We start from the raw sequence: 27,175 nt of genomic DNA on the forward strand, positions 1-27,175 counted from the left end.
GCCAATTCCACACGCTACGATATATATAATATGTTTATTTATTTATTTATTTTAATATTTTTATTTTTATATTGGGCAAGGAGGTATACAAAACTTTTATTGGGAGGGGGTTTATAAGGTTTTTTTTAATACTTTTAAAAACTTTTTTTATTATATATATTTTTTAAACACTTATTTTTCACTGTAAAACGTGCAATCAATAGTTTGCATATTCTGATCTATGCTATTCCATAGCATAGCATAGATCAGTGTTATCGGCAATCTATGCATAGATGCGCACTGATGTGTGCGGGACCGCTTACACTGCAGCGGTTTTGCACACATCAAGCCCCTCAAACACGCAGGAACGTATATATACGCTCCTGCTGCAGTGGGTATGTGCAGCAGGAACGGATATGTACGTGTTACTGACGTGAAGGGGTTAATCAACCTTTTTATTGTGTGGATTTTTCATTGCCCATTGAGTGGAGTGAAGTTGAGCAAAAATATTGACGTTAAAAAGTCACATATAAAAAAAAAGTGTCTAATAAGCTTCAGTAATTAAACCACATCCACTTTATAGGCCAAAAACTATGGTGATGCATAACAAAAGGTTGCATAAAATGGAGCTATAGTCACCAGGACACAGGCATAAAACGCTTTGCATTCTGTAAATATGTTTTATAGTATTATTTCTCCTTATCTCTTCTTCTATAGTTATGCCCCTTTTATAGAACCAATATTACAAAGTCCAAATTCCCATTAGAGTATAGAAGAAACAGTCCAAAGTGCTAAGAAATAAGAGAAGAGATGTGTGACTAATATGCAGAGGAATCCGGAGCTCAACCCTGGTAGAACTAGAAAGCTGCACATTGATGTCATTGGACTAAAACTCTGTTTTTGGGTCAGACTTCTGCCAATATGATGTAAGTGATATCTAGACTTCTACAGGAAATAATGGATTCATGTTATAAATACTCATAGCTGTAGTGTAATAACTAAAGGGGACATGTTTGAGCTTTTCGTTTTGGGATTCTTTGTGCAAAATATAATTCTAAAATGTATAAAAATCTATTGCATAAAATGATTGAATCAAGACTAGAGATGAGCGAACCTGGAGCATGCTCGAGTCCATCCGAACCCGACCATTCGGCATTTGATTAGCGGTGGCTGCTGAAGTTAGATAAAGCCCTAAGGCTACATGGAAATCATGGATATAGTCATTGGCTGTATCCATGTTTTCAAGACAACCTCAGAGCTTTATCCAAGTTCAGCAGCCCCAGCTAATCAAATGCCGACGCTCGGGTTCAGATGGACTCCAGCATGCTCGAGGTTCGCTCATCTCTAATCAGGACTTAGAAAATGTAATTAAGTAATGTAAAGATGTATAGACATTAGCATATATATATATATATATATATATATATATATATATATATATACAGTATATATAGTAATGACATCACAGTACATAAGAAGCTGGGGCTGGAGTCATACAGGGCAGTAAAGTGTACGGATAGTTACAGGGGCTCTCAGCTTTGCACCTTCCTTTTTGTTGTTAAAGGCAATCTGTCAGGTCCGTACCAGGTACGGAGCTGTAGACGGGTGATAGGGAAATAAAACAATTGTTGCCTTTGTCTTTGCTGATGGTCATTTGCAGAGTTATAAAATTGCATCATTTCTTGGAAGCTGAAGTGTCAATGTATGACAATAAGTCAAGGAATAAAGAGGTGAGGGAGAGGCTTGCATGCTGTGGCTTAGCATAACTTATGTGACACTTCAGCTTCCGAAGAATAACGCAATTTTATAACTCTACAAATGACCATCAGCAAAGACAAATGCCATGATTTGATTTATTTCCCTATCACCTAACTGCCTGTGGCTATGTTCACACAACGTATGAGACCGGCCAGGTCACAGAACGGCCGGTCTCTAAAAAGATCATCCCGGACGATCTTTGCAGCCGCAGAGTTCTGATGCGGGCGCATCCGTGCGCGCCTGCATCAGAACTCTACTGCATGCTATGGAGAGAACGGCCGGAGCCGCTTGCTCCACAGTGTGCACTGATAGGTTTTTCTGCGGCCGCTATTCAATAAATAGCGGCCACAGAAAACAAACAGAGATGTTGTTTGCGGCGCCGCTAGGGATCCCGGCCGGAGTGTATACCATGTGTATACACTCCGTCCAGGATCCCACAGACAGCAAGGTAACGTATATTTTCGTAATAATCACAGCTGTTGTGCAACAAAAATATACGTTGTGTGAACATAGCCTGTGTCTATGAGCGATGAGAGATGAGCGAATACTATTTGATCGAATAGTACGCTATTCGAGGTATTCTACTGCGGTCAAATATTCTAGCCAAAACGCAGTAAAAAATTTTATTCGCCCTCCCACATCCCCTGGCGCTTTTTTCCAGCCAATAAACATGCAGGGGGAGGGACAGGCACTAGGAATAAGCAGGATGTTAAAAAAAAACCCTCTAACTGTGATTGACTGGCTAAACCATGTGACCTGAATACAAGTATAGTAATTTGAGATTCGTGTCACTTGCTGTTTGGAGCTAGAGAGGGACAGACTGTATACCAGGGAGAGAAAGCTTGTAGGTGAAGTTAGGTAGGAAGGGACCCTCAAAGGCCCTTGTTAGGGCTAAAACCATATAAAAAAGAGAGATTTGCAAGCTTTTGTGAGACAGGCAGTGCATACCTCCCAACTTTTGCAAAGAGCAAAGAGGGACATGTGCGCCGCGGTCCCCATAGCCACGCCCCCATAGCGACACTCCATAGCCACACCCCATAGCGACCCTCCATAGCCACGCCCCCATAGCGACCCTCCATAGCCACTCCCCTACAGTCACCACATGCTGCTGACTGAATAGTGCCCTATACAGTATCCAATCCCCCCAAAAATGCCCTATATAGTATCCAATCCCCCATATAGCGCCCCACATAGTATCCAATCCCCCATTGAAGTGCCCCACATAGTATCCGATCCCCCCAATAGTGCCACACATAGTATCCAATCAGTGGCGGTCTTTGGCACCAAGCACCCCAAGCGATCGCTTGGGGCCCCCAACATCCAGGGGGGCCACCTCGCCCCGCTCTTGTGCTCAAGACTGCTGGACAGGGCCGCTGCCCCACTCGCTGCTGCCATCTGAACTGTAACTATGAGCACTTGTAATGAGCGCTCATAGTTACATGCAGCAGCACTGACAGGGCGGGAGACATTGGCTCCCTTCCTGTCAGTCACTCTTGTGGCCGCAGGAAGGGTTTTCCCTGCGGTCACAAGTGGCCGCTTTGTCCATGTGGTGCCGGCGCTCCAGTGACATCACTGGAGCATCAGCGCCAGGACAAGGGGAGTGCAGTCTCTTGTGATCGCAGGGAAAACCCTTCCTGCGGCCACAAGAGTGAAGAGAAGAGGAGACGCCTGGACCCAGGTGAGTATAAGTGTTTGTTTTATTGTGTTATATACTATATGGGAGGGGGAGCACACAGGGGCCTGTGTAACTGGGGGAGCGCACAGCGGGGGTCTATATAAATGGAGGGAGCACACAGAGGGGCTATATAACGGGGAGCACACAGGGGGGCTATAGACTACTGGGGCTTCACAGAGGGGTCTATATACTACTCGGGGCAGCACACAGGGGGTCTATATACTACTGGGGGCAGCACACAGGGGGTCTATATACTACTTGGGGCAGCAGAATGGGGTCTATATACAACTTGGAGAGCACACAGGAGGTCTATATCCAAGTGGGGGAGCACACAGGGGGGCTATATACTACTGGGGGAGCACACAGGGGTCTATATACTACTGGTGGAGCACACAGGGGGTCTATATACTACTGGGGGAACATACAGGGGGTCTATATACTACTTGTGAGGCACACAAGTGGTCTATATATAACTGGGGGAGCACACAGGGGTCTGTATACTACTGGGGCAGCACACAAGGGGTCTATAAAATACTGGTGGGGCACACAGGGGGTCTATATACTACTGGGGGAACCACACAGGGGGTTTATATACTACTGGAGGAGCACACAGGGGTCTATATCCAGGTGGGGGAGCACACAGGAGGTCTATATCCAAGTGGGGGAGCACACAGGGGGGCTAAATACCCCTGAGGGAGCACACAGGGGGCCTATATACTAGTGGGGGAGCACACAGGGGGTATATACAACTGGGGGCAGCACACAGGGGGTCTATATACAACTGGGGCAGCACACAGGAGGTCTATATACTTCTGGGGGAGCACACGGGAGGCTATATATAACTGGGGGAACACACAGGGGTTTATATACTACTGAGGGAAGCAAACAAGGGGTATATACTACTGGGAGCAGGACACAAGGGGTAAATACTATAGGGGGCAGCACACAAGGAGTATATATTACTGGCGGTAGCGCACAAAGGGTATATACTACTGGGGGCAACACACAGCGGTCTATTGTTTTGGAACGCGTGTCGAGGGGGGGGCCCCCAGACATAACTTCGCTTGGGGCCCCAGAAATGCCAAGACCGCCCCTGTATCCAATGCCCCCATATAGTGCCCCACATAGTATCCAATGCCCCATATAGTGCCCCACATAGTAGCCAATGCCCCCATATAGTGCCCCACATAGTAGCCTATGCCCCCATATAGTGCCCCACATAGTAGCCAATGCCCCCATATAGTGCCCACATAGTAGCCAATGCCCCCATATAGTGCCCCACATAGTAGCCAATGCCCCCATAAAGTGCCCCACATAGTAGCCAATCCCCCATATAGTGCCCCACATAGTAGCCAATCCCCCCATATAGTGCCCCACATAGTAGCCAGTCACCCCATATAGTGCCCCACATAGTAGCCAATCCCCATATAGTGCCCCACATAGTAGCCAATCCCCATATAGTGCCCCACATAGTAGCCAATCCCCCCATATAGTGCCCCACATAGTAGCCAATCCCCATATAGTGCCCCATATAGTAGCCAATCACCCCATATAGTGCCCCACATAGTAGTCAATCCCCCAATATAGTGCCCCCCATAGTAGCCAATGCCCCATATAGTGCCCCACAAAGTAGCCAATCCTCCCATATAGTGCCCCCCATAGTAGCCAATCCCCATATAGTGCCCCACATAGTAGCCAATCCCCCATATAGTGCCCCACATAGTAGCCAATCCTGCCCTTTGTGTGGCCCGACCAGAAAAACAATAAACCAGTAACTCACCTGTCCGCCGGTCCCAGCAGCTCCTCTCCCGGCAGAGCGCGCACTCCCGTCATCCTCCGGGACGGGCAGCGGGGTACAGAGTCACTGACTGTACGGGAAGTGATTCATGATGGAGGCTGCAGGTCACTTCCCGCACAGTCAGTGTCTGTATATCCCGCTGCCCGCCCTGGAGGATGACGGGAGTGCACGCTCTGCCGGGAGAGGAGCTGCTGGGACCGGCGGACAAGTGAGTTACTGGTTTATTTATTTTTTCGGTGTGGCCACATATAATGCGGGACACCGTGAGCCGTTACGGGACCGCGGGACAGCACCCTGAAAACGGGGCTGTCCTGCGGAATCCGGGACAGTTGGGAGGTATGGGCAGTGTGACTACACTGTATAAGCTGTTGTGAGACAGGCAGTGTTTCTACAGTGTATACGCTTTTGTGAGACAGGCAGTGTATACATACACTGTATAAGCTGTTGTGAGACAGGCAGTGTGTCTACACTATATAAGCTGTTGTGAGAAAGGCAGTGTGTCTACACTGTATAAGCTGTTGTGAGCTAGGCAGTGTGTATACACTGTATGAGCTGTTGTGAGACAGGCAGTGTGTCTACACGATATAAGCTGTTGTGAGACAGGCAGTGTATACACACACTGTAGAAGCTGTTGTGAGACAGGCAGTGTGTATACACAGTGTGCATACCCACTGATAGTGTATACAGCTGTATACTGTGTGTGTGGGATAATAGCTGTTATCTTGCTACTACAGATTTGCGCAGTCTGCATCCAGTGAAGACGTTGACCAGCCTTTTATTTCTATTGTTGTAAAAACAATTCTATATTCAGTATACGGCTGTATACTGTTAGTGTGGGATAAATTAAAAACTATCTGGTACAGCTGAATTGTATGGAAAAAAGTAAAACGGCTACTACAATGCATAGCGCAAAGCAAAGAGGAGAGGGATGCGGAAATGCTGCCAGGGTTTCAAGCCGCAGTCAATTGCAATTGCCCCCTACAGCGCGTGCTTTAGAGGGACGTCTAGTATCGCACCCATCCACCATCCCTGGCTTTATAGGACAGTTGTGCAGGGGGCGGGGTGCACAACTGTCGAGGCCCGATTAGCATAACCAAGTGTTACGATGGATGGCGGCGAGTGCTTCTAGTCATTTAGTCACTCACTTCAGTCTCGAGGTTAGCCAAGAGTCTGACACTAATGTCTCCAAACCTGTACAATTAGTCCATAGTAATCCCACCCTTGCCCACTACGAGGAGCTCTTTTCCCCAATTCGACAGTGTTCAAATACTTGATGAATCCAAGGAGCTACCTGAGGATTTTATCTGTAGCAATGCACAAAATCTGGAGCATTCACTATGTCCAGTTGCTGTTGTGGACCGGCAACCTCAAGTCGTGAGGACTGACGATGAGGAGACCCAATTGCCATTAAGCCAAACAGTTGACATGCCCAGTGTGCAGGAGGAGCAGCAAAGTGAGGAGATGGAGGAGGGGCTGGAAGATGAAGCTAACGACCCGACCTTGCAAGGGGTGATGCCTAGTGGGGAAATTAGTGGAGGTGTGGAAGCCCACTCTGCACCAAAAAAGGCGCAAAGAGGCAGAGGGATGTCCAGAGGTAGAGGACAGATGAGTCAGCGAAGGCAGGCCAGAGTCACCAGGGCCCAAGCTTTTCCCCGAAGCAGCCAGTCATGACAAACTCCCCCATTGAGGTCACGCAGCTCTTTGGTGTTGAGGTTTTTTAATGTTTGCTTGGATGACAAGCTCAAGCATACTATGTCACTCCAAACTGAGTAGAGGCTCGGAGTACAGCAACTTGACCACCTCGACCATGCGGCATCACCAGGAAGCAAAGCACTGGGCTCAGTGGGAAAGAGCAAACACAGGAGAACCTGCGCCCGGCGTTGCCACTGCTGACTCTTCCCCTGTTCTCTCTTCTAGCCCTACAGTCCAGAACACCAGCCAGGACACCTCGCCACTTTGGTGCCTTCTTCACCTTCCCCTTTGCCTGCGTCTGCTCCTTTCGCCTGCATCGTCATGTGACTCCACTGCAATTGTCCAACAGTCAGGCATTTGATCGCAGGCATAAGTATGCCTCTACTCACCCCTCTGCTCAAGCTTTAAACTGCCACATCTCCAAATTGCTGGCCATGGAGATGTTGCCGTTTAGACTTGTTGAGACGCAAGCCTTCCGTGACCTGATGGCAGCTGCCACACCTCGGTATTCCGTCCCTAGCCGCCACTACTTTTCCAGGTGTGACGTTCCTGCCTTGCACCAGCACGTGTCCCATAACATCGGGCGGGCCCTAAGTTACGCGGTTAGCATAAAAGTCCACTTGACCACCGACACGTGGACAAGTGCTTGCGGCCAGGGATGCTATATCTCACTGAGGGCACACTGGGTGAATGTTGTGGAGGCGGGTACCAAGTCTCAAACACGGACAGTCTCCCTCCTCCCCCCGCCTAAGATTGTCAGCACAGGCTCTGACAACCTCTCCTCCTCCATAAAATCGTCCTCAGCGTTGAGCTGGAAACGCTGCAGCACTGGCGTAGGGAGATGTCAGCAGGCTATGTTCAAGCTTATCAGCCTGGGTGATAAGAACCACAGCACCCCAGAGGCAGTGGCGTAGCCACCGTGGTCGCGGGGGTCGCCGCCGCGACCGGGCCCGCCACAAGGGGGGCCCGCGGGGCCCCCCGATTAATCACTCTTGTGACCGCAAGCATTGTTTTGCTTGCGGTCACAAGAGTCCGGCTCCGTCTTCCCCCGGCTGCTGCGCGGCTGCCGGGGGTGTCGCGTCTTACCCCCGGCAGCGCGCGCATCCCAGAGCTCCCTGCGCGCCTTGGGCCCTGACTTCCGGTTTCCGGCGCGCAGGGAGTTCTGGGATGCGCGCGCTGCCGGGGATAAGACGCGACACCCCCGGCAGCCGCGCAGCAGCCGGGGACAGACCGAAGGAGTGAGGATCAACGTGGGAGCGCGTTGTCAGGTGAGTTAAGTTTTGTTTTTTTATCAGCCCTTACCGGTGGGGGGAAAGGAGGGGGCCATCTATGAGGGTGGGGGGAAAGGAGGGGGCCATCTATGAGGGTGGGGGGAAAGGAGGGGGGCATCTATGAGGGTGGGGGGAAAGGAGGGGGGCATCTATGAGGGTGGGGGGAAAGGAGGGGGGCATCTATGAGGGTGGGGGGAAAGAGGGGGGCATCTATGAGGGTGGGGGGAAAGGAGGGGGCCATCTATGAGGGTGGGGGGAAAGGAGGGGGCCATCTATGAGGGTGGGGGGAAAGGAGGGGGGCATCTATGAGGGTGGGGGGAAAGAGGGGGCCATCTATGAGGGTGGGGGGAAAGAGGGGGGGCATCTATGAGGGTGGGGGGAAAGGAGGGGGGCATCTATGAGGGTGGGGGGAAAGAGGGGGGGCATCTATGAGGGTGGGGGGAAAGAGGGGGGGCATCTATGAGGGTGGGGGGAAAGAGGGGGGGCATCTATGAGGGTGGGGGGGAAGGAGGGGGGCATCTATGAGGGTGGGGGGAAAGAGGGGCCATATCTATGAGGGTGGGGGGGGGAAAGGGGACCATCTATAAAGGGGGGGAAAGGGGACCATCTATAAGGGAGGGGGGGAAAGGGGACCATCTATAAGGGAGGGGGGGGGGAGGGGACCATCTATAAGGGAGGGGGGGGAAGGGGACCATCTATAAGGGAGGGGGGGGGAAGGGGACCATCTATAAGGGAGGGGGGGGGAAGGGGACCATCTATAAGGGAGGGGGGGGGGGAAGGGGACCATCTATAAGGGAGGGTGGGGGGAGAGGGGACCATCCATAAGAGAGGGTGAGGAGAGAGGGGGCCATCTATGAGGGTGGGGGGAAAGAGGGGCCATCTATGAGGGTGGGGGGAAAGAGGAGCCATCTATGAGGGTGGGGGGAAAGAGGGGCCATCTATGAGGGTGGGGGGAAAGAGGGGCCATCTGTGGGGGTGGGGGGAAAGGGGACCATCTATAAAGGGGGGGAAAGGGGACCATCTATAAGGGAGGGGGGAAAGGGGACCATCTATAAGGGAGGGGGGGAAAGGGGACCATCTATAAGGGAGGGGGGGAAAGGGGACCATCTATAAGGGAGGGGGGGGAAAGGGGACCATCTATAAGGGAGGGGGGAAAGGGGACCATCTATAAGGGAGGGGGGGAGGGGGGGAAGGGGACCATCTATAAGGGAGGGGGGGGGGGGAAGGGGACCATCTATAAGGGGAGGGGGGGGAGAGGGGACCATCCATAAGGGAGGGTGGGGGGAGAGGGGGCCATCTATAAGGGAGGGTGGGGGGAGAGGGGACCATCCATAAGGGAGGGTGAGGAGAGAGGGGGCCATCTATAAGGGAGGGGGTAGAGGGGGCCATCTATAAGGGAGGGGGTAGAGGGGGCCATCTATAAGGGAGGGGGTAGAGGGGGCCATCTATTTGGGGGGGGCAACATAGGGGGAGAGGGAATACACAGAGGGGGGCATATATTATTAGGAGGTCACATAGAGTCAGGGCTACCCACTAAATGAGGGTGTATAGGGGACAATACAGATGTGCAGTGTGTAGAGAGATGGAGGATGGTGTCAGAGTGTGGAGCCTAATATGTCTGTCTGGCAGATTCTGTGGATTCGTGGCTCGGAGAAGTTCTCATAACGGCCTAGGACGGATGGAGAAGATGAAAAGGAAAGAACTCCAATCAGAAAAGACGTCTCCTGTGAGTCACCTGATATAACTGCACAGTAATGTATATGGTGTATAGAGCCTGTGTAGAGCTGGGGCCACCTCTATATGACTGTATGAGGTGATTTAGTATACTGGATTTGGTCAGTAACAATATGGTGGTGATGGTAGTGGTTGTGGTGTGGCGGTAATGTTTCCTCCCTATATACTGGTATTACTGGTAATATTGGTCTCAGTATACAGGATTTGGTCGGTAACAGTATGGCGGTAATAGGTAATATCTGTCTTGGTGTGTGTGTGTGTATATATATATATATATATACATATATATATATATATACATACAGTGGTACCTTGGTTTAAGAGTAACTTCGTTTAAGAGCGTTTTGGTTTAAGAGCTCACAGTTTTTTCAAAATTGTGACTTGGTTTAAGAGCATTGCTTTGGTTTAAGAACTTCCTGTATTGGGTGGGAGCGCGAGTGGAGAAGGGGCATGGCCTGCATAGCGGGGTCTACAGCACTGTACTCTAAACACCTTCCAAATCATAGCAGATCCCCTTCAGGCTGGGGCTTACATCAGGGGACAGGACTGTGTGGGGGGGGGGTAATCTCTCCATAGCTGTAACACTTCTCTCCCCGGACAGAGAGCACTGCATGTATGTTCCCACATCTGTCCTGCTCATTCCTTCCTGCTCCCTGCAGTCTCTGTCAGCCCTTGTGTTTCCCATCCTCTCCATTACTGTACAGTACAGAATAATAAATATATTTGGGGTGTGGAACCAATTGTCTGCATTTACATGATTTCTTATAGGAAAATTTGCTTTGGTTTAAGAGTGGATTTGGATTACAAGCACGGTCCTGGAACGAATTATGCTCATAATCCAAGGCACCACTGTATATATATATATATATATACACACACACACAACAATAGCATCACTTGGTCGTGAAAGGAGGGGGGGGGGGCCCAAGTTGGCCTCTCGCACCAGGGCCCAGGAGACATTAGCTACGCCCCTGCCCAGAGGTAAAGGATGCCATCTTGCAGCAGGCAGAAATTTGGCTGTCGCTGCTGCAGCTGGGACCAGGCATGGTTGTGTGTGATAATGGCCGTAACTTGGTGGCAGCTCTGGAGCTTGGAGAACTCCAACACGTACCATGCCTGGCCCACGTTTTTAATTTGGTGGTGCAGTACTTTTTAAAGACCTACCCCGACCTGCCAGAACTACTGGTGAAAGTGCGGCGCCTTTGCGCCCACTTTCGGAAGTCCATTGTGGCGGCTGCTAGCCTTAAAAAGCTACAAAAACACCTGCATTTACCCGAACACCGGCTGTTGTGCGATGTCACCACTCGCTGGAATTCTATTAATCATATGTTGTCCAGGGTGTGTGAGCAACAGAGAGCTCTCATGGAATACCAGCTCCAAAACCCACGGGTGCCTTTAACTCAGCTCCCTCAGTTTGCCAACCATGAGTGGCCATGGATGGCAGACTTATGCGATGTTTTGAGGATATTCGAGGAGTCCACCAAGAGGATCAGCTGCGACAATGCCATAGTCAGCGTAACCATCCCACTCCTATGCCTTGTTAAAGAATCCCTCATCGCCATCAGGGTGAACGCCTTGCATGCACAGGAGGCCTGGAGAGGAATACCAGACTACTGGAGTACCAGAGAGAACTGCTGAAGAATATGATGGAGATATTCCCACCTTCCATTGCTGGCGGCAGAGAAGAGAGTTCCTCTCAAAGCTGGACAACATCCATCAGGTCCACGACCGCCATGGGAACACTCTCCAAAGTACCCCCTCGCCAAAGTACCATCACGGCAGGGTCTAGTACGAACAGAAGGGACAAGTATTGGCAGATGTTGCGGGAGTACCTGGCCGACCACAACCCTGTCCTCCCCGATCCCTCGGCGCCCTACAGGTATTGGGTCTCCAAGTTGGACACATGGCTCGAACTCTCATTATACGCCTTGGAGGTGCTGGCCTGCCCTGCCGCCAGCATTCTGTCTGAAAGAGTCTTTAGCGCAGCTGGGGGCATCATCACAGATAAGCGCAGCCGCCTGTCAACTGACAGTGAGGGCTCACTTCATAGGCCTCTATACAATTTTTTTGAGGGCAGACCTCATGGGCCTTGTGAGAAGATACTATTTGTCATTTTAGAGGACAGATAAGTGTCACCAAGGTGCCTGGCCTAGGTGAAGTGAACCGGTAGCTTTAGACAGTAACAATAGATTATTGACACTTTTATTAAATTCATCATCTGTTTCCACAGCTTATCCAGGTCCGGCTTTACTGGAGCAGTCAAAGCGACGGGTGGGAAGACTGCTCCCACATATTCCAGTCTTTTCTATTGCCTCAAATAATAAAAGGACTAACAGCATGGGGAGAGAGAGTCTATTGTCGTTTAAAGTAATCCCCACACCAACTTTGCTTTTTGTGATTTAAATGGCTGCATGATAAATTTTCTTTTGCTCAATATTTGGCTTTCTGTCCACCCTAATGTAGAGGAAATAAGTATTTTTTCCATTATACAAAGCGGTTATATTGTGTTTGGAGTCTATAGTTGAGTCTGTGATAGTGGGGTAATATTTAAGGTGAATATATATGTAATATATTCATGTGTGCAATTCACATCACTGGCTGGGCAATATATAACTCTGCACACAATTGTATTTCGCAAGTGTACTAAATTAACAAATAACAAACATACACTAATGTTACACACCACCTAATACGTACGCAAGTACCGCTAGACCAAAAGGTGCACTTCTACTTTTTGTCATGTACCCGGGCATGCTTCCCCTGCTGTCCCATATGCATTCCAGGGGTGTTGGCATCATGACTAGGGAATACTTTAGATACGCTGTGTACCCAACACCACCCCCACTTATCCCAGATAATTGACACTGACACTGGGTTTGGTGCAAAGGCCACAGCGGCCCAATTTTATTAACAAAATATAAAAACTTCCACGGTATAAAAATTACTGTACAAATAGTATAAATAACTTTATAACCCAATAAGTCACAGAATTTTTATTATCTCTAACAGGAAGGGGACTTGAAGGCAGATTACTTTCCATATTCCCAAAACAGGTCTCCCTTTACCCCCAGCCATGGGCGCCAGAGCCGAGGGCACCATGAACTGGAGACCAAACTCTTCCCTGGGCCATTGGCCACAGGGCCTCATATATATATATATATATATATATATATATATATATATATATATATAGCTGGATAACACCCCAGCACCATAACCAACATGATTAACCTGGGAAGTACTCTAACTCCCCAACAAACTAATTATTTAACTGCCCATTTAAGGCACCACCGCCTCCAAATCCCCCTCCTGCCCATGCCACTGTGACAACTAATTATAACCCAAGGGCAATATACAGGGCGGGCGGGAAATTTCACCAACCAGCTCACATTGACCACCAGCACTCTTCCTTTGCCTCTTATAACCTCTGGCCCAGGGCCGTTTTAATACAATGTTGGGCCCAGTGCACAGGCCTCAAGAGTGCCCCCCCCCCCCCAACCCAGCGTTATCAGAATCAGAGCTCCACACACAGTATAATTCCCTGAAAATGTCCCCACACTGTATTAAGAGCCCCAATACATATGGTAGTTACCTCATAACGATATCACCAATTATACCTTTATATAATACCGCCACACCATGACCACTATCACTACAGCCCTATAACAGTTACATCCATTTACTCACAGGGGACGTCTTCTCTCATCACTTTCACTCCATCTTTCATTCCATCCAGCCTGGGCCACCTTGAAGTCTTCCCCGGCTGTGAATCTTCTCTCCAGAATCTGCCAGAGAAACATTTTAGGCTTCAACACATACAGTAGTAAGATTTCCTGTACCCCTATACAGTAGTTACCCCCCATGTACCCCTATATAGTAGTACCCCCCTCTTTCCCCCTATATAGTAGTTACACCCCTCTGTGCTCCCCCACAGCTGTGTGCTGCCCCCAGTAGTAAAGTCAGCTGTTAGCTGCCCCCAGTAGTATATAGACAGCTGTGTGCTGCCCCCAGTAGTAAAGACAGCTGTGTGCTGCCCCCAGTAGTATATAGACACCTGTGTGCTGCCCCCAGTACTATAGACCACTAGGTGCTGCTCCCAGTAGTATATATACCCCCTGTGCACCCCCCAGTAGTATATAGACCCCATTGTTCTGCCCCCAGTAGTATATAGACCCTATGTGTGCTGCCCCCAGTACTATAGACCACTAGGTGCATCCCCCAGTAGTATATATACCCCCGTGCAGCCCCCGAGTAGTATATAGCCCCCATGTGCGCTCCCCATTATATATACCAGTTATATATACCCCCGTGTGCCCCCCAGTTATATATACCCCCTCATGCACCTCCCAGTTGTATATATATCCCCTGTGCGCCCAGTAGTGTATAGCCCCCCTCTGCGCTCCCCCAGTTATATATACCCCCCTGTGCGCTCCCCTAGTTATATATATACCCCCTGTGTGCCCCCCAGTTATATATACCCCCCTGTGCACCCCCCCAGTAGTATATAGCCCCCCTCTATGCTCCCTGTTATATATACCCCTGTGCACTCCCTAATTTATATATATATACCCCCTGTGCGCTCCCCCAGTTATATATATACCCCCTGTGCGTCGCCCCAGTTATATATACCCCCTGTGCACCCCCAGTAGTATATAGCCCCCCCTCTGTGCTCCCTGTTATATATACCCCCCTGTGCACTCCCCCAGTTATATATACCCCCTGTGCACCCCCCAGTAGTATATAGCCCCCCTCTGTGCTCCCAGTTATATATACCCCCCTGTGCGCTCCCCTAGTTATATATATACCCCCTGTGTGCCCCCCAGTTATATATACCCCCCTGTGCACTCCCCCAGTTATATATTTAAAACCCACTGTGCGCTCCCCCAGTTATATATTCCCCCCTGTGCACCCCCCAGTAGTATATAGCCCCCCTCTGTGCTCCCTGTTATATATACCGCCCTGTGCACTCCCCCAGTTATATATATATACCCCCTGTGCGCTCCCCCAGTTATATATATCCCCTTGTGCACTCCCCCAGTTATATATACCCCACTGTGCACCCCCCAGTAGTATATAGCCCCCCTGTGCACTCCCCCCAAGTTATATATACCCCCTGTGCACCCCCAGTAGTATATAGCCCCCCCCCTGTGCCCTCCCTGATTTATATATACCCCCCTGTGCGCTCCCCATTATATATACCCCCCTGTGCGCCCCCCAGTTATATATGCGCCCTATCCCCCCCCCAGTAGTATATAGGCCCCCCCCGTGGCACCACGAGTAGAATAGACCCCCGCTGTGTGCTACCCCCCAGTTATATAGCCCCCCTTTGTGCTCCCCCCTCCCATATAGCAAATTAAAAAAACACTTTATACTCACCTGGGTCCGCGCGTTCCTCTTCTCTTCACCTCACCTCACTCTTATGGCCGCAGACAGTGCTTTGCCTGCGGTCACAAGAGGCCGCTCTCCCCTCTCGCGGTGTCGGCGCTGAGTGATGTCACTCAGCGCCGATACCACTACGGAAGTGCGGCCTCTTGTGACCGCAGGCAAAGCACTGCCTGCAGCCACAAGGATGACAGACAGGGAGGGAGCCAATGGCTCCCAACCTGTCAGTGCCGCTGCTGCTGCCTGTACCTATGAGCGCTCGTTACGAGCTCTCATAGCTACAGTGCAGAGCGCAGCAGCAGGCAGGGGGGGCCCTGCAGGGTGCGCCATGCATGGGTAACTTACCCATCCCGATGGCGCCCCCCCCCCCTGGCAGACTGGTGGCCGGAGCCCTGTGCGACCCCACTGGTCGCATAGAGCAAAAGTCAGCCCTACGCAGGGTGGGCCCCTTTAACCAGTGGGCCGGTGCACCATGTGCCCTCTGGTTAAACCGGCCCTGCTCTGGCCCCCTCCCCTTGCCCTACATTTCACCCTATGTCTCACCAGCAACCACTTATTACTCTTAACCTGCTAGTCAGACTATCCCTGTCATGTGCATGGCAGGGGGCCATTACACTGCGCTTCACTTCGGGTGCTTTCTTTTTCTGCGGTTTTATTGTGCACTTGGTGACCTCCTAGTGGTCGAATCTTGATTTCCAGGTCCCAAGGATTTTTCTCCCATAGACTATAATGGGATTCGATATTCGTTCGAATAGTTGAATATCGGGAGCTATTTGAATCAAATCCAATATTTCACTATTCGCTCATCTCTTATCCTTACTGGTAGTTCCCCCTCTTTATATATGGAAGCAGCAAGGAGACAGCAGAGAGATACAGCACTCAGCTTTCCATATTTCTCCATGTTTGTTCTAGTAATCAGTTGAAGTCTTAGAATCCCACCAATAAAAACCTTTGACATATCAAAAGTATTTTAAAATTACAGTAACACTTTAAGATGCAGGACACTTGACGGCTTTTAGCATACAAAGGTGGCCCATATACCTAGGCCTGTATTCAGAGTTTATTCTGTCCTAGGCACTTTGAGTGTTGACACCCTAAAATGACACACACACTCACACACACACACACACACATACACACACACATACACACATACACACACACACACATATACACACATACACACACACACACACACACATACACACCTCTCTTCTCCAGGTTTCCCAGACTGCTGAATTCCAAGTTTGCCTTGTTATAAAGTAACCCCCCCCCCATGCAGCAATACATATTTCCATTCCATGAGTGATGACACTGTGGTACCACAATAATGACCACAGACCTGTTACTGCATTACTGCATGATAGATCCACACAGTATATCACTGATACCATCCTGGTAGTGTTACATGATCAATTTGTCCTTCATCTCAGCTTCACAGAAGTTCTTACCCAGCTTTCCTGTGCCTAGGTTTCCAATTGCCATATTATAGAATAATTAGTCCAGTTTGTTAGCCAGGAACATGGAAAAGCTGGGAATCTCTGGGAAGCTGTAATTGAAAAACCTGTAGTAAACCAACACTGCAGTGTAGCAATACATACTGTTCCACCTGTGGAAAGCCATCACCACAGTGCACAATAAATACTGGAAAAACACAAAGGGGGGGATTTATCAAAGGGTGTAAAATTCAGACTGGTGCAAACTGCCCACAGCAACCAATCACAGCTCAGCTTTCCTTTCAGCACTGCCTAAAGCTGAGCTGTGATTGGTTGCTGTGGCCGGTTTGCACCAGTCTAAATTTTACACCCTTTGATAAATCTCCCCCAAAGTGAGGTTCAGCACATACAAAAATATGCAATACTTTATTGGAGCCATAAAAGCATGTTCACATAGACCTGAAAGTCATTTAACCTCTTAATGACGCATGATGGGTATACCCGTCATGCGGGCGTTAAGAGTAAACAGAGAGGGATCCCGGCGTGAGCCCTCTCTGCAGCGCGCGGTCCCCGGTTGCTAAGTGCAGCCAGGGACCGCGTGTATTAGCCGGCGCGGCCGATCGCCACGGCCGGCTAATTAACCATTCAAATGCCGCTGTCAAAGCTGACAGCTGCATTTGAATAGTGAATGTGGCCCCTCTCCCTGGTGTCTAGTGGGGTGCGATCGCGGCGGGGAGATCCGTTGTACTGAGCCGGCCGGGGCTCAGCGTCGCTCCGGGGCTCAGCGTCGCTCCGACGCTGTTCCCGGCTCGGCAATCTATTTAGATGGTCTGCAGCAGACCATTATAATAGAGCCATGATCTGATGGATCATTGCTCTATTATATGCACAGGATTGATCTCAATGGGAGATCAGTGCTGTGTATATAGAAGTCCCCCAGGGGGCTTCTTATTACTGTAAGTGAAAGTAAAAAAAAAGTGTTTTTATTAATAAAAAATCCCCTCCCCTAATAAAATTAATTAATCACATTACTGATCTCGCACGGTAAATGGCGTAAGCGCAAAAAAATCCCAAAGTGCAAAATTGCGCATTTTCGGTCGCATCAAATCCAGAAAAATTGTAATAAAAAGCGATCAAAAAGTCGCATATGCGCAATCACGGTACCGATAGAAAGTAAACATCATGGCGCAAAAAATTACACCTGACACAGCCCCATAGACCAAAGGATAAAAGCGTTATAAGCCTGGGAATAGAGCGATTTTAAGGAACGTATATTTGTTAACAATGGTTTTAATTTTTTACAGGCCATCAGATACAATAAAAGTTATACATGTTATATATTGTTTTAATCGTAATGACTTGAGGAACATATATAACAACTAAGTTTTTCCATAGGACACACGGCATAAAAATGAAGCCCCCCCAAAGAAAAATAATTGCGTTTTTTTTTTTTCAATTTCACTGCGCATATAATTTTTTTCTGGTTTCGCAGCATATTTTATGGAAAAATGCAGCCTGTCATTGCGAAGTACAATTAGTGATGCAAAAAATAAGGGCTCATGTTGGTCTGTAGGTGTAAAATGCAAGTGCTATGGCCTTTTAAGCACATGGAGGAAAAAACGAAAACGCAAAAACGAAAGTTAGCACGGTCCTTAAAGGGTTAAAAAAAAAACACCAAGTTTTGAGGTGGGGCTGCCTTTTTACAGCATAGGCATAATTAACAGTGTATTATACACAAAAACTTGTCCAGGGATAAAAGTGCAGGAATGAAATGTTGTGGAATTAACCAGGACTAGTAAATAACCTGGGTTGTAGGCAACATCATGAAATATACAATTACACTGCATAATAAAACATTAGAATAGTTTATAGTTGATGCACAAAATAATAATATGGGGGAAGACTGAACATGGAAGACAGCAAAAACAAAGAGAAATAAATAAAATAAAAAAAAGTATATATAACAGGTCATCTCTGTAATTTAATCCAGATAAAGATTTAGGGGGACATGTATCATCCGGCGTACGGATGATTTTTGGCGGAAAGTGCTGATTTGCGCATTATTTTATTCGCAAATGGCCGATTTGCGAATAAAATATTTGCAAATCTGCACTGTCCGCCGAGTACGCCGGGGGGGGGGGGGGGGGAGGGGGTGTGAAGGGGGAGGAACGGAGGGCGCGGACTCAGAGTCCGCGCGATTCACCATCCGTTCCGACAAAAGATACGCCGAAAACCTACTCCAGTCCTCAGCTGGCGTAGGTTTTCGGCCGAGCGCACAGGATTTATGTAGAGGCAGTCCGCTTCTACATAAATCCCCGTAGCGCTGGAGATGCGGGGACATTCTTAAGTCCGGCGTAAAAAATGCTGGACTTAATAAATGTCCCACTTAGTCCTCAGTTGCAAGATCCAGAACGCCTTGTACTGCTGTCCTCCTATGTCTCACATAGATATTTTAGAGTTCCTCTGACTTCTACAAAGTATCCCTAAAGCCCCACAATACACAGGACCCCTTCCCCAGCTAGGTCACTGACCCACTTTCTCTGTACACCTTGATCTTCTTGTGATGCATAAAGGGGTTGGCCACTTTATAGTAAAATAGTTCAGTGTACAGTATTAGTAGGTGTACTCACTGTATATACTGACAGCAGCTCCCTGTGTACCTCATAGAGCTACAATCAGACTCCCCTTCACCAGGCTGGTCTGCCCTGCTCTGTTTTGTTTCTGTCTAGGGATGGTCTGAACCGAGTTCGGTTCGGGTTCGTACGAACCCGAACTCTTGGCAATGATTCCCGCTGTCTCGCGCTCCGTGGAGAGGGTGGATACAGCGGGAGGACCGCCTGGAAAACTGGGATACAGACATAGCCATAGGCTGTATCCTAGTTTTCCAGGCGGTCCTCCCGCTGTACCCACCCGCTGCACGGAGCGGGCAGACAGCGGGAATCTGATGCCGAGCGTTCGGGTTCATATGAACCCGAACCTCGGCAGTTTCGGACCATCCTAATTTCTGTCCATAAAATGGCCGACATGGAGAAGCATGTGACCATGCCCTGCCCCCCAGTGTCCACCAGTGGTGGACACTGGGGGGCAGGGCATGGTCACATGCTCCTCCATGTCGGCCATCTTATGGACACACTCACCACAGAGCAGGACAGCACAGCCTGGAGGAGGGGAGTCTGATTTTAGCTCTATGAGGTACACAGGAAGCTGCTGTCAGTATATACAGTGAGTACACAGGGACCTGCTGTCAGTATATACAGTGAACATGTTCATTCTTCAGCGCGGACAGAGCAGGAGCGCGCACCTCCCATAGACTCCCATTATCAGAGGAAGGCTAACGGCATTCCGCGGCGGACAATTCCGCCGCGGAATTCCGCTAGTTTTGCTCAGTGTGAACTCGGCCTAAGGTTGTGCTGGTGTTGGCACCTTTTTTTGCCAACCATCAAGAATATGTTTCTTAGATGTTAATATTAGTGATACACAAACTTTATGTATATAATTTTTCAATAATAATTATAATATTTTTAATATTTAATAGAAAACGAATCCTATGTCTTACAGAACTAATCTCCAGGTGATGTCTAGTACTGGGAACCAAAAGACCTTTCTGGCTGCTACATTCATAACCATCATGGTCATAGGTTTTCTAATTCATCGTCAGTTTATACAGGTACGCTATCCCCTTTTATGTCTACAGACCACAAGTCTGCAGTAAAACCCTCTGGGGTCACTGTTTCAACCTTTTAATATCTGCATTAAAATTGAAGAAAAGCATAAATGACACATTTTTTTAATAAATTTTATATGTATGTCTTAAAGCGAATGTACCACCAGGTTTGTTTTTTTAACATCAACAGACCGGCGCCGACACAGGCATGCCGGTAGCACAGCTCTTTTTTTTTAACTGCCGCCTGGTTCCTGCGCATAATGCCAGTTTATTCCCAAGCAACGCCCCCCCCCCCCCCCCCCCCCCCCCCCCCCCCCAAGCACTGGGGAAGGCCCACCAGCCCCCACTGCTCTCCTTTTTCTAAAACGCAGCATGCTGTGGCATTTTTTCGGCAAATTGGGCACTTTTTCTCTGATAGACTTCAATGGGATTGTTCTGGTTGTCTGAAAAACGCCATTGCTATGCGAATGGCATTTATTTTTTTCCGGTCTATTTTTATCTTGCGGTCCAGCAGATAGGTCATGTGATGGCACAGGTAAAAAAAAAAAGCGTAAACCACAAAAAAAGATCATTCACATATAAAGTCAAAAACGCCTGAAAAAAATGCAAAAGCTTAAAAAAATAACCATGTGCTGTATTGGTGTTTTTTCTGGCATTTCTTATTTTGGCCTGAAAGACACCGGACCAAAAGTATGTGTGAGGTCACCCTAAAAGGCTTTCAACACTTCACATATAACCACTCACTTTTATTTTTCTTCTCTATCTGGCCCAGCCGTCATGAAGACTCCTCCTGGCAGTGCCTCATCTCTGCAGAACCTACCAGGCAAATATTTTACGTTCTTTGCTCCACCACCTTCTCTCCTCTATACAAACCCGCCATCTGTATTGCTTCACACTGTAATGGTGACCACTCTATGCTCTCATGTAGAATTTAGGGCCTTCAGACAATGCTCAGGCCTCCTCTATTGCCTCATCTAGTAGAAAGACCCCTCCTGTACCCTCATACAGTAATGCACCTGTATGTGTAACGTCATCAACATGAAGCATTGCAATATGTGTGGTATGTGACAATCCACTAACATGCAACAAGAGAAGTACAATAATACATCACAAAAACACGCATATGATCACACTGAACTTACAACACACGTTTGACACACGTACAACTCGTACTTTCTACTTCGACATCTCATACTTTCCACTTCTGGACCTTCTGGAGCCAATGTACATACGGTAACTTAAAGTGAACGTACCACTAGGTACATTGCAGTGGGCTTATTAAATTAACACACCGGCACTGGCGTGGGGATGTCAGTGGTGCAGTCCTTTTTTTTTTTAACTGACGCCCGGTTCCTGGGCACGGTACTGGTCTATTTCCGAGCATGGGCCAGGCATGACACACTGGGTGCAGGCCCGCTGGCCCCCAGTGTGATCAAACCCCCTCTATGACGCAGCTTTAGAATCAATAGAGATGTTTCAGAGAGCGGAGAGGAGACCGTCATATTGGGGTTTTGAGGGCCCATCCCCAGCACTTCATGCCAGGCCGGTGCTCGGGAATAGACCGACACCGTGCACATGAACCAGGCGGCAGTTCAGAAAAGGACTGCGGTATCGGAATCTCTGCGCCAGCGTCGGTCTGTCAATGTAAAAAGCCCATATCGATGTACAGTACCTATTGGTACATTCACCTTAAATATCCAATACGATTCTCGATTAATCATAGACGTATCTATTTAGTCTATGACATGGAATCTGATTCAAAATCAGAAGTAACAAGTCAGAAAGATTGCTGTTGTGGTCTTGTCAGGGATAGGAATGGTTAATTAGTTTAGATGAGGTGAATGTCGTCAGGTTTTATGTTTGTATTCTGTCAAGTTGACATTCTGTTTAATGAGTAATAACATCTGAAGTTTCTACTGATTGGAAGGAGTCTGGACTGATAAGGGAATAAGAAAGCTGAAGTAACAAGGTTATATAACAATAAGAGATATAATCAATAAATTGAAATTCGATATATCAAGCGCTAGGTGAATGTAACTGCTACATAATGTCCCATGATGGAAAATTCCCTGATTATTGTGAAAGATGCTTATTCAGGTATATACGCCCACTGTGATGGGTATATATAGGGATGACTGGATCAATAAATTATGCTTTTGCTCAGATTCACCTTGTTTCTGTGTCGAATGCATCCACTGCGGTCCGCGCTGCTTTATCTGATCTGACAACCATCCAATATACTCAAGTGGTCCTCTTGAAGACCACCCTAACAGTCTCTAGCGGCACTCATGGTGAATTCATCTTGCCTTTAGAAAGTGCTGGAGGGTGCAAAACCGACATGGGCCAGGAGGAAGCGTTCTCTGAAGTCTTGCTATGCGTTTTTGTGTGCAATAAAGGTGAATTCGTGGCGAGTGCTGCTGGAGACTTTTCTTCATTTAGAGTGCCTTCGCAGACACTGGATCTGCAGTGGATTTCACGCTGCGGATCCATTGCCAGTTATTTCCTATGCGAATACATACTCACAGTGGGACTGACATTCCACTGCGAGTATGTAAATTATGTCTCCCCCGCCCCCCATACATCACCTGCTCTCTGCTCCGGCTTGCTTCGGGGTTCCTGGCGTCTGCACAGCCACTGATTGGCTGAGTGGGACGTTTAGCAGGGAGCCCCCGAAGCAAGCCGGAGCATGGAGCAGGTGATGTATGCTCCAGCTGGCGGGGGGTTAACTTACATACTTGCAGCGGGATGTCAATCCTCATAAGAAATAACTGGCAATGGATCCGCAGTGGATTTCGCTGTGAATTCACACCGTGAAATCCACTGCTGATCCGGTGTGTGTGAAGGCACCTTTAATATAAAAGCAAAAGGAATTTTGCCATATGTTTTGTTAAAGCGACCCTGTACCCACAGTCTGCCTCCCCCCCAACCGCTTGTACTGTCAGCTGCTTTTAATCCAAGATCTGTCCTGGAATCCGTATGGCAGGTGATGCAATTATTGTCCTAAAAAGCAACTTTTAAACTCGTTGCGCTGTGTCAAATTGGCGAGGCCTTGAGTGTCTGTGCCCTAGGCCTGTAACGCCTCTCTGTTCCTCCTCCCCATCCTCCTCACCATTAGGATTTCTCCTAATCGTCACCTTTCTGAACACTGCACATGTGCCTCAATGATCCAGTACATGTGCAGTGTTCAGACAGGTGATGATTAGGAGAAATCCTTTCCAGAGGCGTTCTTAATGATGAAGAGGGCAGTGAGGAAGAACAGAGGGGGGGTGCTGGCCTAGGGCACAGACACTCTAGTTCACACCAATTTGACACAGTGCTGCATGTTAGAAGTTGTTTTTTAGGACAATAACTGCATCGCCTGCCAAACAGACCCCAGGACAGATCTTGGACAGATCTAAAAACAGCTATCCAATGGTATAAGTGGTTTGGGGAAGGGGGAGGCAGATTGTGGGTACAGAGTCGCTTTAAGCACACAAACAACAAGGCTCCTCCTTCTCTTGAGATGTATGCATCCAGTGGAAGCAGGAGAATGTAATGTGAAGAACGTCACCTAAGAACTACCAATACAAATTCCTATATAAAATACACTGTGTCGTGGATCCACGTACTAGTAGCAGCGGTGCCGGAGAAGAGTCAAGCCCAGACAAGCATAGAAATAGGTACTCCGCACTGAGTTGCAATTAAAGTAGTTTTTATTTGCATAGGTGGTAAAGCAGATATAAAATAACGTTCGGTCTATATGACCTTTATCAGATTCATCATGAGTTGGATATAAACGGTGAGGAGTCCTGGTAGAAAAGATTGTTGAACAGCTTCAGTGCTGGGAGTGGAATTCTTTGTATAGGCAAAGACTGATAGATCCTGGTATCAGTAGGAGAGCTGTGCTGGCTGTCAGCGTGATGGCGGCAGGAGCTGTGCCTGGACTGGGAGACTACTTTAATTCAGTGCAGAGTACCTATTTCTATATAAAACACAGTAATATATGGAATTTTCCTTTAAAACAAAAGCTAAAAACTATACAATTCTGTATTTTTTTAGGTCTCCCCTGCTATATTTTACTTACCTGCTCTGTCTCCAAACTCAGCCACAAAGTCCAGTAGCTGCACTATTCCACCAGATGAGCACCTTATTCATGACAAGGTATCTCAATGGATCCATATAGTGTCCTTTAATGACACAAAGTTTGCCTCAAGCGCTAAGAACAGCAGGGCCACCATTATTAACCCTAAAAAGACGTATTGCATCGGAGACAAGTTAACCATCCAAATTGATATGTTTGATTACTTGGGCAATAGAAAGACGTATGGAGGAGACTTTATAAAACCTAGAATACACAACCCTACTCTGAAGGCCGGAGCCTCGGGAGTGGTTGAAGACTTTAACAATGGTACCTATCAAGTCCACTTTACTTTATTTTGGGAAGGCAAAGTCTTTATTTCTTTGTTACTTTACCATTCGAGTGAGGCGGTGTCAGCTTTATGGAGAGCCAGGGACAATGACTATGGTCTCATATCCTTTATAGGAACATTTGTGAGCAGAAACCAGTCCATTCCCAGTGAGTGTGGCTTCAAGCTGGACACAGCACAGACTGTATAGAGTTCCATGTCAAAACTCAACTTACTCTAACGCCACCAGAAATGAAGACAGACACAGTGCTTACTTTGCTGGGTGATGGTCGGCCACAGCTTTTATTTAACCATTTATAACCGTTACTAACCACGGGCACTGGAGTGCCCAACAACCTAAGGGGTAGCCTCGGGGTGCCACCGGCGGACTCCCACCGTACACGTACGACAGCTATTCCCCAGAACTGCCAAACAGGTTTTTTTCCCACTGCTGTGACTTGTAAACTCAAAATTCCTTTATGTATATATTTTTTTTTTTTTTTTTTAAAAGTATATGTAACAAACATTTCCAGGGAGGGAGGGTGGGAAACCGCTCCAGAGAAGGCAGGTCAGTGAGAAAGCGCGGGCCAGCTAGGTGTTATATAGGGGGGAGGGGAGATCTGCCCACAAACCCATTGATTGGCCCAAAAACCCGGGGGCTAACAAGTATTGGCCTCCTAACAGCCCAGTTATCCCAAAGGGGGAGGGGAACAGAGGTGGAACATTGAGGGAGCTATTAACCCCTTCCTGGTGGCCCATACGATCCCAGCTAGGGAGCGCATGGAGGGACCCCCTCATACAGTCAGGCCTCACCCATTCCTATAACGGACGGGTGCTGTTCAGACTGTATAGAGTTCCATGTCAAAACTCAACTTACTCTAACGCCACCAGAAATGAAGACAGACACAGTGCTTACTTTGCTGGGTGATGGTCGGCCACAGCTTTTATTTAACCATTTATAACCGTTACTAACCACGGGCACTGGAGTGCCCAACAACCTAAGGGGTAGCCTCGGGGTGCCACCGGCGGACTCCCACCGTACACGTACGACAGCTATTCCCCAGAACTGCCAAACAGGTTTTTTTCCCGCCACGAAGGAGCTCTGTGCCTACACAGGGCTCCGACCACCACCCAACAGGAAGAGTGCCTGCTCAATTCCGTCCTGAAGGCCCGACAAAAATATGTCCGTCCCTATGTCCGTCAGGTGTACTCCATCGTCGGACAACAGCCCACTACCCCCCCCTTCTAGCTGGCGGTGCCGTACGACCACTCCAGACCTAGATCTGACAAACCTGGACATACGGGCGTTAAGCGTCTGTCTAGATCTCTCCACTGCCTCTGGATCTCTGGCATAGTGCCACAACAAGCGAGGGACAATCTCCGACCATACGAGTACGCATTCAGAGAATAAGGAACCAATGCGCTCTATATCCGCCCGCATAAGCGTCCCCAACTCGCCTATTTTGCAATGACACAGGTCATTGCCCCCAGCATGAACTACGAGAATGACCGGGCCTGTAGCTGCAGCCGCGAAGGCCATGACTTCCGGGAGCACCTGCTGCCACCGCAATCCACGGATCCCCCTCCACGACACTCGGATGTGCCTAAAACCAAGGCTCCGACCTCCCGGACGAACCTCCGCCCTTTGACCGGCCCGGAATATGTAGGAATGGCCCACTATAAACACCGAGGGAGGCACGATCCCTAAAAGAAAACAAAGTTAGTACTTATAATAACTCAGGTCTAACGTATCGCGCATAGCAGCCGGAGCGCCACCGGCCAATCCTCTTGACCGTTTCCTCAGACAAGCCTGCCCTGGCTGCCTCCGTGGCCGCCCCGATTCTAAATGAGTGGGTCCCGTAATCCTGTGCCCTGAGCCCCAACCCCCTAAGCAAAGTGCGAAAAAGAGACCTGAACTGGTAAACTGTAAGGGGAGTCCCATCCTCATGCAGCAAAAACTGAGTACCCGGGACCCTAACTCGCAAAAATTCACCCACCAACTTGACCGGGCACACCTGACCATCAATGGACCATAACGGCAGCCAGGCCCCCTGACCAAGCTGGTCGGTCTTGGACTTCCTGATCCGAACCCTGACCGCCCTATCTCCCATAACCACATCCGACTCCATTAACCCTCCAGCTTTGTTCTTAGACAGCGGAAGGAGCTCACCCACCCTAAGGGCCCCAAAAAAGGCTAGACCAAACGCCGCTGCCAGAAGGGCAGTCTCATAAGGAGATCTGCAAGCGATAGGGCAATGAGCAACTAAACGAGCCAGCAACTGGTAAGAAACCGGCCTACGGTCATCCGCAGAGACCCTCTCTTTCTTCCATCCCTTCAACGCTTGCCTGATTAAGAACGCCCGCGTGACATCTTCCCAACCTAGAAGTTTGAAATAAAAGG

The 27,175-nt window shown here is 48.6% G+C and overlaps 1 protein-coding gene across 2 annotated transcripts; it reads left to right on the forward strand.

Moving 5' to 3' along the window:
• The first annotated feature begins 796 nt into the window (after positions 1 to 796).
• Positions 797 to 25,215, forward strand: LOC138772400 (NXPE family member 2-like). 2 transcript variants are annotated; one of them, XM_069952771.1, is made up of 4 exons: positions 797 to 905; positions 20,284 to 20,392; positions 24,428 to 24,776; positions 24,912 to 25,215. In XM_069952771.1, the coding sequence occupies exons 1-4, from the start codon at positions 901 to 903 to the stop codon at positions 24,983 to 24,985; spliced, it is 537 nt and encodes a 178-aa protein (XP_069808872.1). In that variant the 5' UTR covers positions 797 to 900; the 3' UTR covers positions 24,986 to 25,215. The 2 variants fall into 2 exon arrangements, with proteins under 2 accessions (XP_069808872.1, XP_069808870.1); XM_069952769.1 differs by having other exon boundaries at positions 24,428 to 25,214.
• Positions 25,216 to 27,175: the final 1,960 nt, after the last annotated feature.

This window comes from Dendropsophus ebraccatus, chromosome 14, assembly GCF_027789765.1.
Source record: "Dendropsophus ebraccatus isolate aDenEbr1 chromosome 14, aDenEbr1.pat, whole genome shotgun sequence".
Lineage (NCBI taxonomy): Eukaryota > Metazoa > Chordata > Amphibia > Anura > Hylidae > Dendropsophus > Dendropsophus ebraccatus.

Bases quoted from the DNA above. Each gene is read 5' to 3' on its own strand.
- LOC138772400 (XM_069952769.1), top strand. The intron at 20,393-24,427 runs GTACGCTATCCC...GTATTTTTTTAG, and splicing joins TTCATCGTCAGTTTATACAG to GTCTCCCCTGCTATATTTTA.